Source organism: Panthera leo, chromosome A1 (assembly GCF_018350215.1).
Source record: "Panthera leo isolate Ple1 chromosome A1, P.leo_Ple1_pat1.1, whole genome shotgun sequence".
Lineage (NCBI taxonomy): Eukaryota > Metazoa > Chordata > Mammalia > Carnivora > Felidae > Panthera > Panthera leo.
The window spans coordinates 163,540,059-163,554,220 of NC_056679.1; the positions used below are offsets into that span (position 1 = coordinate 163,540,059).

Here is a 14,162-nt window from a genome sequence, read left to right on the forward strand (position 1 = left end):
AATTGTTGTTATGTGTTGTGTCAGTATTAAGTTACATTGTTGTAAGAGTTTATCGTATCCTCTTTAAATTCTTTGTGATGTCTATAGGATTTTGTAGAGTTGTCACTTCTTATTTCATAACATTCTACAGTTTTTTTTCTCTTGATCAGTTTAACCATGGTTAATATACTTTATTACTCCCTTCAAAGAAATAACTGATTTGTTGGTCTTCTGAGTTTTACACTTGTTTTCCACTTGATTAATTTTTGCTTATATTTTTTTCCTTCCACTTTTGTAAACCTGTGTCACTAGCTGTCTACTTATTAATTCTTGAATGTTCAATCTTTTCTAAAATAAGGACTTTAGGCCATAAATTTCCCTTTATGATTATATGCATAAATTTTGTGGTTTATGCAGTTTGGGATATTTTCTAATTTCCTTTGTGATTTCTTCTTTGGTCATAGATGATTCAGAGCTGTAGTTTTAGAATTTCCAAACCTATGACATTTTTAAGTTAAACTTTTTTTATTTTGAACTTTCTATCATTTCAATAAAAACAAAACTTTGTGACTTTTTTCCTTTCTTCACTGTTGTGTGTTAAAATTTCTCACTCGTGGATTTTCCTTGTCTTTGTAGTTCTCTTAATTTTTGCTTTACATATTTGATACCATGTTATTAGGTAGATTACAAATTTAGAATAGATACATTTCAATCAGTACATTTTGCCTCAAAGTTTTGAGATGAATATAGTAACAACAGCTTTTCCCCTCTTACTTGATTTTGGATTGTATATCTTTTTTTACTTTCAATCTTTTGGAAATTATATTTTTAGGTATATCAAAATCTGCATAAAGCTAGTTTTTTTTAATTTATTATGAAAATCTTTGTTTAAGGCAGTTTTATTTACATTATAAATTACTGATAAATTTATATATGAATCCATTATAGTTTATCCCACTCTTGACATACTCTTGGTTTGGTCTTAGGCAAGTTGCCTAACCTCTGTTAAGTACCTCATCTGGAAAAAGATGGTGAAAATAATAGAGTCTTAGTGTTATTACATGTAAATATATGTCAAACGACTAGAACCATATTGAGTCAGCAATTTGTCACTGTTAGAATAAACTCTCATTGTAAGTTAGAGTACTTTTGCTAAATTTTCTCTGTGGACAATCTAATGATAGCTTATGTTTGCTATTTTTTTAACATGTAATTCTGAGATTTTTACTTCCTTCTTGATGTTATTACTGTATTTGGGGGGTCATCTTCATGTGTGGTATTAAATTGTTCTCCAACTACTGGAAAGTTTTGTATATTGTTCTCTTGGACAATTAGGCATAACTACATGTGAAATATATACTTTACTCATTTGTAGCTTACTCCATCTGGGAGCATTTCTCTTATCAAATCAATGCATTTAATTAAAAATCCTGTGAAGACCTGTGACAAAGTTTATTCCTTGATACAAAGTTTGACTTCTCAGATCAGACATCGAATGGAAGATCCCAAATCATCAGGTAAATACTATGTGCCTTGGAACATAAAGCAAATAAAAATATTAACTAATTACTATAAACATTTTAAAATAAGATACATCAGTTCTTAAAAAATTAAGTCTCATACTGTATCTAGGTATGAGTTAACATACATCCAGCAAAAGAATAATAATTAGGTTATGGTTTATTTTATCCATGATAGCATGACAAAGATAGTAAAATACTATTTGATTAATTATGTAGCATTGTCATATAGTTAGGCAGCAAATAACTAGCATAATAAGAAGCAAACAATTGGAAGAAGATCTGGACTCTCACTCTGAGATTAGCTTGGTTTTAATTTGGCAACTTTGAAATCTAGGATTCTTGGTGGTAAGAATAAATCCTTTCAGCTATTTAATTTCTAAGATTCCTTTCGGCTAAAGACTGTCTATTCTGTTAGTTTTGTGAATCTAATAAGAAAATTATATAGTATTTAAATTTTGAATTGAAAATGTATTAGCCTAAGAGTTTTGTTATTGTTGTTCTTTTTCTTTTGATTATTGAAGTGTGTAACATGAGGATAGGTCTTTTACAAACCCAAACCCAAGTCCTAAGCCATGTATTTATATCTTTTATTTAAGTGTATAAAATGTATGGTTACTAATAGTATACTCCTATGGTAATATTCCCTACTTTCTTAACAGTTATACCTCTGATATTTAAAAATGTTTCTAATTGTCAACTTTTTAATATATACCCTTAATCTGAGTCTAAGTTTAATATGCTAAATTTGTTATGTTGTTTTAGATATTCAACTTTACCATAGTGAAACATTAGAGCTTATGCTACGTAGATGGTCCAAGTTGGAAAAAGACTTTAAAACAAAGAATGGAAGATACGACATTAGTAAAATCCCTGACATATATGACTGTATAAAATATGATGTTCAGCATAATGGTTCCTTGAAATTAGAAAATACAATGGAATTATACAGGCTTTCAAAGGCATTAGCAGATATTGTTATCCCTCAGGTGAGTAATTCCTAGGAATCAGTTTTCTTACAGTGTTGCGTAGATTCTTTTACAATGCCTATCACTGGATAAAACATAGTTGGTTTTGGGGTGCCTGGGTGGCTCAGTCGGTTAAGCGGCCGACTTCGGCTCAGGTCATGATCTCACAGTCTGCGAGTTCTAGCCCCACTTTGGGCTCTGTGCGGACAGCTCAGAGCCTGGAGCCTGCTTCAGATTCTGTGTCTCCCTCTCTCTGACCCTCCCCTGTTGATGTTCTGTCTCTCCCTGTCTCAAAAATAAAATAAACGTTAAAAAAAAAAAATTAAAAAAAACATAGTTGGTTTTCTTCTCTCTATAAAATCCATAACTTTTAAAAGGAAACTGAATAATTGTGAATTTTATATTCAAAACTTTTTACTATAGTAAGTCATTACCTGATTTTCTAATAGTTTGATTGTAGTGACTTTTTAAAATTTAAGAATTGATACTCTTAAAGAACAGTAATATACTAACAAACAAGACAACTAAAACAGGGTGGAATAAATTACTTAAGTGTTTGCTGGGTACCCATTATGTACCTATCAAGTCTGTGCTATGAAAATATGTGAGGAATGGGAGAAAATCGTACCTGTGGCTCTAAATTTTGCAAGTCTTTTTACTTCATGTGCAAGTATTTTGAAATTATTATTTAGAGGTCAAGGTGTAAGTTGTTATCAGAGGGGTGTGGGTTGGGTCATGGGTCTTTTCATTTATAGGAGAATAAAAATAAAGGTGTAACCAGAATTCAAATAATTTAAATGTAATTAGGGCAGAGAATCAGATTGATAATAAAGAGGTAAGTAACAAGACAAATTGAGATACAGGAAATGTTAGCAGATACCCTTTTGGGACCTGTTTTCAACTCAATTACTAATGATTATGTGGATACTGTAAAGAGGAGATTGGAGGGGCGCCTGGGTGGCTCAGTCGGTTAAGCGTCCGACTTCGGCTCAGGTCATGATCTCGCGGTTCGTGAGTTCAAGCCCCGCGTCAGGCTCTGTGCTGATGGCTCAGAGCCTGGAGCCTGTTTCAGATTCTGTGTCTCCCTCTCTCTCTGACCCTCCCCCGTTCATGCTCTGTCTCTCTGTCTCAAAAATAAATAAACATTAAAAAAATTAAAAAAAAAAAAAAAAGACCTTTAAAGAGGAGATTGGAGTAGATCAGACATTCCAACTATGAGCAAACTTAAAAAGGAGGAAAAAATGGAATGCATGAAGAGTATGAGGATTCTGAGCAAAAGTTGCTTCACTTAAAGATACATATAAAAATAGTTAAATAAGATCAGTGTCCTTAATATTTACAGAAAGTTCAGGAAAAACTGCAGGCTTTGACAAATTGGAAATTCAGACAGTGCACAACTTACCTATAATTACTTGTGTTCATGTTAAAGATTAGCTTATTCTTTCAGCATGAGAGAACACTATTTGTTTGATCAGATGTATAATATAGACCATCTTTGGTATATTACATGATTCAGTGGTTGGAAGTGTAAGATCCAGGTTTTTTTCACTGTTTTGTATTGCTTTGTGCATATTAGGTTCAGTGCACATTATTTATACTTATTCTTACAGTGGAGATTATTTTTAAGTATGCTGTTTAACAGGTGAGCTGTTAATATAAGATTCTTAAATATTTCAGGTGACTGTATTCATTATTCAAAGTATGCTTTAAGTATATCTAAACTTACCACTTTAGTGGCTAAATACACAAATGATTTGTTACATAATCATGTCTGTTTTGTTACATGGCTTATTTTACCTCATATCTCCTCTTTTTCAGTTATGTATATACTACATGTTCTAGAATCGGGAATGAAAAGTTGGTTTCTTAGAGTTGGGCTTAAAAAGATAGTCAAGTGTTAAAAGGGATTTAGATGTAATCTCTCCTATGTGTTATGTATGTATTTCAGGTATATTACTTACATCACTGAAGAAATTTCTTACCATCTCCTTGTAACTTAAATTTTTATAATGAATTTTTTAAAGTACTGTAATTAAAAGAACCAGTAAAAATGAGAATAGTTTGGGAAAGATTTGAGATGTCATTTGTATCTTTTAAAGTAATTGGTCTTGCTCAGTGGTTCTCAGTCTCTGTTACATTGTCTTTTGATGCACTTAGCTTAGATCTTCTCAGCAGTCTGAGACCTTATTTGAAGACATCTCCAGAATTTTTTTCTTGGATAAATTATTTATTTTTTAAACCTTACATCTCTTCAGACAACATTTTGTCCAAGCTTGCCAGAATCAGTCTTATTTTTGGTAAAATCATAATTATATTTTGGTAAAGTTATAACTTTAAAAGCTGAGGTTTTTTTTTTACATGCTTTCCTAGAGTTTTGAAATTATAATTTGAGGAAAGGACAACTTTGGGTTTACCTCCCTAACTTTTTGGTTTGATATTCTTTATTGTGGCAAAAATTTGGGATCTCTTCTTTTCTAGTGAAGTGCTGAATTCATTCCAATAAATAATATTTTGTTTTGTTACTTTAAGTAAGCCTTTATAAATCCAGAACCATGGACAAAAAAAAAAAAAAAACAGGCATTTTCAATCACTGAACAAACTAAAAATTACTAATGTATATGTAGTAATTGTAATGATACTATAGTTTATAATGGGGAAAAATGAAAATTTTGCCTACCTCATTTTCAAGGAAATAAAGAGTATTTCAAGCAGAGAGACTTGATTCAGTCAAATAATGTAAAATTTTGACTTGTTTAGAATATACTAATTTAGTTTTAGAGAATATCACTGTCTGTGCAAGAAAAATGCATATATGCTCTGGTGTACCTCAAAGTGTCGCTATACCTCTAAAAATACATTTCTACTCTTACATTGAACTGATTAATTTTTATATCAGTGCTATGTGAAATATGTGCTTCTAATCATATCTAAGCTTAAATACAACATAATTACTTTTAATTATTTTAACAGTTAAACTAATTTTCAGCTGTTAACAGAATTTCTGCTGTGATAAAATTAACTTTTCACCTTTTGACCAGTCTCAATTTTCAGCAAATAGAGGCCCTGGCTTAAAAATGATACTTTAAAATCATCATGATTGTATGGCAGTCAATAAGAGTATCTAAAGACTAAATTTGGTATTAAGGTTTTCTTAACAGAGATCACATTTAAGAAAGTTTGAAAACCGTGTCTTTGAATATTTATGGATTGTGAAATGCAGAGGATTGTTTATAACAGTATTTGCCATAGAAAGTCAATTGACACTCTCATTAAGTAAAACCACATAATAAGCTTTCAGATAGCCTCATCTGGTATTTTAGTTAGTCCTATTTATGGCAGAAATATTGTAATTACACTTGAGAACTAAGATATCTAACAGTTATTTGATCCCAGTTGGTGGTAGCAGATGAACAAAATATGTCAATATGTTAAAGGGAAAGGTTTCTTTATTACAAAATTAATATACTTATGTGTAAATTTAGAAAATGTAGAAATAGCAAAAAAGATCACTGTGATGTTACCAACTAGAGAAAAATATTTTAATGTTTCGGAAAATTCTTAAAGGACTTTTCTCTTGAATCATGAAGATACAGTTTTTCTCATAAATTCATACATATAACAAATGTATTCTTTGCAAAAGGGAACCAGGAAAGCCATACTATTTTACAACCTGATTTTTGTCTCTTCACTTAGAACGAAGAACTTCTTTCATTTTATTAAACCTATATGTACATCGTTATTTCTAATAGCTAAATGGTATGACGTAATAATTATGTAACCATTTTTTCATATTTGGGAATATGATCTCTTTTATTTCGCTCTCTTTAAATATCTTTACATGCACTCAAGACTATTTCTGTAGCTCCAGAAATCTTTTACCAGTTTTCTTCCAGTTAAACAGTGTAGAAGACTACCTGTTTATTCATACCTTGGTAACAACACACACACACACACACACACACACACACACAATTTCCCCCTGATGATTTTTTTTTAATTAAAAAATTTTTTTTAAATTTTTATTTATTTTATTATTTTTTTAATATATGAAATTTATTGTCAAATTGGTTTTCATACAACAAAAAAAAATTTTTTAATGTTTATTTTTCAGAAAGAATGAGAGACAGACTGTGAACAGGGGAGGAGAGAGAGACACACACAGAATCCAAAGCAGGTTCCAGGCTCTGAGCTGTCAGCACAGAGCCCAATATGGGGCTCAAACCCATGACAGCGAGATCGTTACCTGAGCCAAAGTCGGATGCTTACCCGACTGAGCCACCAAGGCACTCCTCCCCTGATGATTTTTAATGCCAATATTTTCCTTTTGTTCACATATACACAATTATATGTATACATACATGTTTTTTGCATACCCAATTCACAGTCACCTATGTTGGTAAGATTATTGAACCAATGAAGCTTTAGTTTTAGATAAATGACACCAAGAAGTATTTTCATAGGCCTTCCATCTGTAATCAATCAACCTCTTCTTTATTTGGCACTTTTCAGATCTGTTATCCATAAAGAATTTTTGCTATCTGGGAAGTTCCTGATAGCAGGAAGTAGCCTTTAAATTCAGATATCCTGAATGAACTTGGAGAGAGATAGTATGCCTGTTTCTTCCCTCCTTCTCTCTTCTCTCCTTTCTGTCTCTGTCCCTCCCACTCCACTTTTCTGCTTTCTCCCTCTTTCCATCTACACAGCTGTCAAAGCTTTTTCTCTTCACACATCAGGTCATTTTTAAATCTACCTCTTTGATCTCATTTTTATTACAATTATGAGTATGTTCTCTTAACACTTCATACCGTAATTCCTCATTGTAAATTTAATTAACTCATAGGCATCATTAAATTTGACAGTTTCATGACATTTCTTGCTCACCACTAGGTAAGTCTTTAAAAGTATTAGCCAAAGGCTTTTAAATAATTGTTTAGCCTTTTTCATCTCGGACATTTAAATCAAATCTCATGGTTTCATTTATATTTCTTTTCATAGGGTTATTGATTGTTGTTCTGTGCTTTAGTGTTTATGTCCTTAATCCATCTTTCTTTTAGGATTATTTCTTCATTGAAAATTTTATGATTCAGTTGAGCTTCTGTCCATAAAGATTACATTCATCCATTCATCCTTCCCTTTTAAGAAATCACTTGCTTTTTCAGTTCTACCAAAAAAATTTTCCCATTATACTTAATAGTTGTAGGAATAGTATCCTTGCAGTTGCAAAAAATGTAAACTAGGAATTGTGTAATATTAAGAAAAAAAGCTTAATAGAAATATTTTGTCTGTTACTAGAATGTTTTAGCAGTGCATTTGTTAGAGTGCTTTGTCATTATACCCTTTTTCTAATATCATGTATTTTCTGCTCAGGAATATGGTATAACTAAAGCTGAAAAACTGGAGATTGCCAAAGGCTACTGTACTCCTCTAGTTAGAAAAATTCGCTCAGACCTTCAGAGGACACAAGATGATGACACTGTAAATAAACTCCACCCTGTGTAAGAGACTGTACTGGTATTTAAATCTGTAGGCATCTGTTTTTGCATACTTCAACTCTAATGTTCCTATGAAGAAATCAGGAATGTGTCACTTAGCGCACTATGGAAATAAGGATTACCTAGATTCCTAACAGTTAACTTCCAACCAAGGTTCTTTAAGTCTCCAAATTGAGGAAAAACTGAGGTGTACAGGAAAAGGTGATATGTGTCATCATTCACATGGGATCATCAATGTGTACCCCATTCAGCACCATAAATGTCTGTGAACTTCCTTAGTGCTAAGACAGTTGTCATTGCTAATAAAGGAGCTAAAATGACCAAATTATTTGCAGTGAACTTGACTAATGTTAACTTTTGTTTTGACTAATCTCAGAACTTCTAGTTAGTTCTAGTTAATCTTCATGTTAGAGGAATATCTACTAAGGTAACTCCTCCTTGTGGTTGGAAGACTGATAGATTTACTTATTGTGGTCTTTGACTTCTAGTAAGATTAAGTTCCACTTTACAAAATAATGTCAGTACTTAATGAGTTTTGACTGTATGCTTATATTCTAATACTGTCTGCTATTAACTTCAGGTATTCCAGAGGTGTTCTGTCTCCTGAACGTCATGTCCGTACCAGGTTATATTTTACCAGTGAAAGTCATGTACATTCTTTACTATCTATTCTTCGCTATGGTGCCTTATGCAATGTAAGTAAAGTAAGTTATTCCCATCTACTTAACAAATATGGTTCTGTGAATTTGTAATCAAATCACTAACACCGGTCTTTACTGTGCAGTTTCAACAGTTGATCATTTGCCATCATTTGTCAAGTGTCTACTATATTCCAAGCCCTGTGATAGATGTTGGGAATAAAGACATGTTCCCTTCCCTTTGGAGAAGATTAATTTAAACAAACAATAATGCAAAATATTTTTTTTTATTTTATTTTTTTTAACGTTTATTCATTTTTGAGACAGAGAGCATGAACGGGGGAGGGTCAGAGAGAGGGAGACACAGAATCTGAAACAGGCTCCAGGCTCTGAGCTGTCAGCACAGAGCCCGACGCGGGGCTCGAACTCACAGACCGCGAGATCATGACCTGAGCCGAAGTCGGCCGCTTAACCAACTGAGCCACCCAGGTGCCCCAAATGCAAAATATTTTAGATGATGTTATAGGCTGGTGGTAATAAGATAAAGAGAAGCTGATAAATTTGAGTTATTTAGGGGTTAGAAAGAACTTGGTGTTTGTTTGGATATTGCTCCTCTCATCTACTGTTAGTAATGAATCATACCAAAGTTTAGCTTAAAACAATCACATTTTTATCTCACAGCTTAAAGGATTGACTGATATACTTAGGCAGTTTCGCTTTGGGTCTCTCATGAGGTTGTAGTTAGACAGTGACTGGGGTTTGAATCATCTAAAGCTTTCCTCAGGTCTGGTGCTTGATGCTGTATGTCAGCTAGAACTTCAGCTTGAGTTCTTGACCACAATACTTACATCTGGCCTCTTCATGTGACCTGCTTCCTCCAAACATGGTAGCTGAGTTCCAAGATTTAGTTTCAAAATGGAACAAGGTGCAAGTGCAAGACATTTTTATGACCTAACTTACAAAGTCACATAACATCACTTATACTGAGCTGTACTGATTGAGGCAATCACAGAGGTTCATCCAGGTTCAAGAGGTGGGGAGATAGATCCACCTTACTACATGAGTGGAGTGTCACTGTCATATTATCCGATGAGAATATGTCTCATCTTGACCACACAATCCATATTTCTCCCATATTCAAAATTCACTTAACCTTTTACCCAGTAATACCCATCCTATCCTATTTAATTATAAACTTGGCATCCCAGGCTTCTTCATGTAAGTCAGGTCCAGATGTAGATGGGGCTTCTTGGACACAACTCCTTGAGTGCTCAAAAGCATTCAGTCTTAAAGACCTATGCACTGAAGAGACCAATTATCTGTCCTTCAAATACCCATTATACAGTGGTGGGTTAGGCATGAGATAACTATAGTAGATAAACTTCAAGAGAGGGTAAAACAGAAGGTATACTGTAGTCATTGGTCATAGCAATTTTGAAATCTACCTAGGTACATGTTGCCCATTCTTTAATTAGGGTTCTATCATACTGGAGTAATTTGAAATATATTGTACTAAATAAATCATACCCAAAGATCTCTTAAGGATAAGCCCTTTTCTACCTTGGGTTCCCTCTGTGGTAATTAAGGGATGGCACTCAGCAATCCTTATTACTTAATTCTGAGCATCTGAAAAACATATTCCTAAGATCCTGAGGAAGTCTTCTGTTTCTTTGGAGGATTTGAGGTCTTAACAAGTGTTTTTGCAGTCACATCGTTTTCATGGCGGATTCCTGTGTACCCTTTCTTCCTGAAAGCCATCTTTTAATTACAGCATTGTTTGTTCCCTAAAAAGGCTCGGAATGAGGAACAGTTTTTTTGGTGTTTTTTTTTTTTTTAAGTCTTGGCTTCTTTGTAATTGACAATTTGCCTGCAGCTTAGCTGTCTCCTGTCACAGGCAGTGAGAAGAATCTTGATGACATGTTCAGTACTTTTCCTAGAAATCTCCATAGCTAGCTCATTAGATATACTTTTTATTTTCCACCATCTACAGGCTAGTGTTTTTACACTTTATGCCACTACATAGCAAGAGTTCTTTTTCTTATACCTTCCAGTAACATTTTTCTTTCTATAATCCCTCGCCAACAACCTTTTCACGGCCCATTAGGCTTTCACTAATGCTCTCCTTGAGAGCCTTCCAGTGCTCACAGGTATGAAGGTTAAGAAAGAGAAGAGAATTGAGAAAGATTCCCATATCTCTAATATGGGTAAATTGGTAGATATTCCTACCCATTCACTGATAAAACTAACACCTACGGAGAGGATCAGGTCTTAGAAAGAAAGTAGTAAGTTTAGTTTTAGACAGCTTGAGTATGTCCATATGTGAGGACACAGATGTGAGTTAAAAGTACAGAGTTAAGCCAACATATTAATGACAGTAAAGTAGTGGCTGGTAATAAGATTCCCAGAGATTTTGCATTTGAAAAGATAAAAAAAATGACATTGTAGGGATTGACAATGGAAGTGATAATGTACCAAAGAGACTTAAAAATTTGAATATCTTCTTTGTTTCTCAGTATACCCAAACCATAGATTATCCAAAATACAATGTCACCCTGTTATATATAAAAAATATTTTTGCATCATCTGTAAAATAGCAACAAATAAGAATTTTCCTTTAATTTTCTTATTCTATTACATCCTAAATTTGACATTGGTATATATATTGATGTACACATCTATACACATCTGTTAACAAAATGGTCGGTCCTTAAAAGAAAATCCAGCCTTGTTTTCCTACTTTTTTAGTAAAGGGAAATTAGATGTATAACAAAGATTTGTTTTTATGTCTCTTGGTTCTTAATTTTATTATTAGCCTTGATGAATAACTAATATTAAAGTAACCCTGAAGTTATTTCAGTGTTCTGTTCTAATCATGTTTTCTAATTCATATGTTCTTCCCTCTTGTTTTGGTTTCTTGTTGGTCCCTAAGGAATAGCCAAGTGACATCCCTTGCAGCTTTAATAAACGAAATAGTTGGGGAAAAAAATGACCCTTAATTAGCAAGGCAAGAATTCACATATCCAATAGTAATGATGGAATTGTTTTTGGGGGAGAGAACTACGTCTCTTACATGGTTCATTTTTTACTCTCTTACATTTACTTAGGGGATGAAGCATGGAACATATAGGAACCAATAGAACAAGGCTATGGAGCATAATAGTGAGCAATGGAGAAAATGGCAACAAATAAGGATGAAGAGCCAGTGCTTTGGGAATCCTAAAGGGATTAGAAAGCCATTTTTAAGCAGGGAAGTAAATGGCTTTGGTTGCTGTGTGGACAGCAGATAGGCTGGAGTAGATATGAAGAAACCAGTTAGGAAGCTATGGCAGTGATCTAAAAAAGATGATGTAATTTGGACTAGGGTGATGGCAATACAATAGAGCTTGTTGAGTATATCTCACGCTCAGCTGCATTTGTAAAACAGAAACTGAACACCATTCTTTTAAAACTCTGCTTCCAGATTTTTGAAAAAAAAAAGTATTTTTCACGTTAGTAAATACATGTAAAGTCTATAATATCAATATGATGTCCCATTTGCTAATTTTAAAAAATTAATTTATTTGAACTATAAATCATTGTCCCAGGTCATAATATCTTTATAAGACCCTGTAACTAATATACTTAAAACCTTGTTCATTCTCTTCCCTGTTGAAACTGTAGATTTTTCAGTGTGAACTCGGTAAAATCTAGCTCTCCATAATAGATTTTTTTTTAAAGGTGTTTGTTAAGGAAACAATATTGTAAACAACATTTCAGGGACTATATTGAATGAGACTTAATTTAAAAAAAAAAAGGTTTTATGGATTTTTGCATACTGACTATATTCAGGAAGTTACTAAATATATGCTAAATATACTAAATATGTAGTATATATAGTGCTATATATATTATATACATACTACACATAGTATATATATGTATATTATTATATATACAATATGTATAGTACGTAAAGATATATAGTACTATATATAACATATATAAATATAAAAGTGCTACTAAATATTATTTAATTTCATCTCTTCATTAGCACTGACCTAGCAGAACCTGTACCTACAGCACTGAATTAGATATTATTAGATGGTGTTCTTATTCATAATGTAGGATCATGAACCTATTGAAAAATTTTAGTATTTAATTTAAACCCTTCATTTATAGTAATTCTCATTTAGTATAACTCAGAAATGTTATACTAACTTATATTTTTCTTTATTAATTTTTAAAAAAATGTATATATCTTTGCACATATACCTTCCCCAAATACACTCACAAACACACAGATGCAGTTGTTTCTCTGGAGTATTGCTTAGGTTAAGAGTAGCAGCTTTGATGGCTTGGCATTACAGCATTTAGAGGTGTGGATAGCCATTTGTTATAATGATGCTAAGCACACATGGAAGAATACAAATTATATGATGTATATTTAATTTTACTCTTCCATAAACTTGAAAAGGGGCATGCTTCCTCAGGGATGTCGAGTGTCTAAATTTGAAAAGGAAATACATGCTAGTTTTGTTTTCTGGGGTTTTTTAATATGCAATTAACATGTGGTGTTATAAGTTTGGGCTTTTGTATATCAAATTTCATTTCTTAAAACAATGCACATTTTATACTGAAGTGCAAAATACTGAACGCTCTTACTATATGCAGAAAATTGTTGTATGCCTTTATTTCTAAAGTTTATGACATATGGAAGAGTTTTCTGTGATGTGGACCCTATTGACTATTGACTGTAGACTTTGTACCTTGACTAGTTTAACCTTTTCAGATAGAATTTTCTACTTAGAATGTTTGTAGTTCATGTTCTCTAGGATCCCTTTCAGTTCTGATGCTCTGTGATTAGATGTTTAAAGACCATGATTATCTAAATGAAGGTGGAGGAGCAATGAAAGAGATGGTAAGATTAATGGAACCTACATGTGCCACCTCCTGCTGATTATTTTAAATACCACTGCAGTGTAACAAGGCATATTTACGGATAGGCATGTAATACATACATGCACTATTTGATGGTGGAAAAATAGCTCTATTCTTAGACGATGGTATTCAGTTTACGAAGCATGATACTACATCAGGTACTTTGGAACTTAAGGTTAACAACTCACTGCTCCTTACCCTCAGAATTCAGTTGTGGGTTTGTATTTCAAGAGATTTTTAATTTTTAAATTCTAGAAGCTATTAAAAAAAAGTTACCACTAGACTCTCTAAGAATGCCATAACAGATTTTTAAAATAATTAACCTAAACATAAGTAATTTATCAAGACTTAAAGATAGTGGAGTTATTTTGAGAGGTTGAGCATATACTTATTTACCTTATTTGTATGGTATCACTCAAGATTAAATAACTACCATAATGAAAATAGAGTGACTTTCAAGTAAAGCAATAGGAGAAAATGCTTACCATATACCTTTTGTTTAGGAATCGAAGGATGAACAGTGGAAACGGGCTATGGATTACTTAAATGTTGTCAATGAACTCAATTATATGACTCAGATTGTTATCATGCTTTATGAGGATCCTAACAAGGTAAAAAGAGTTCTTGATTTGGGTGTATTACCATAGG

At 32.8% G+C, this 14,162-nt stretch overlaps 1 protein-coding gene across 16 annotated transcripts in view; it reads left to right on the forward strand.

Annotated features, from left to right (window-relative positions):
* The window catches only part of PPIP5K2 (diphosphoinositol pentakisphosphate kinase 2), a 72,937-nt gene that overhangs the window by 32,597 nt on the left and 26,178 nt on the right, over nt 1-14,162 (forward strand). For all 16 annotated transcript variants that reach the window (XM_042944516.1, XM_042944517.1, XM_042944525.1 and 13 more), the window contains 5 exons: nt 1,355-1,496; nt 2,265-2,488; nt 7,835-7,962; nt 8,540-8,654; nt 14,018-14,125. In XM_042944516.1, coding sequence (XP_042800450.1) covers nt 1,355-1,496; nt 2,265-2,488; nt 7,835-7,962; nt 8,540-8,654; nt 14,018-14,125 — 717 coding nt within the window. The remainder of the gene's footprint in view (nt 1-1,354; nt 1,497-2,264; nt 2,489-7,834; nt 7,963-8,539; nt 8,655-14,017; nt 14,126-14,162) is intronic.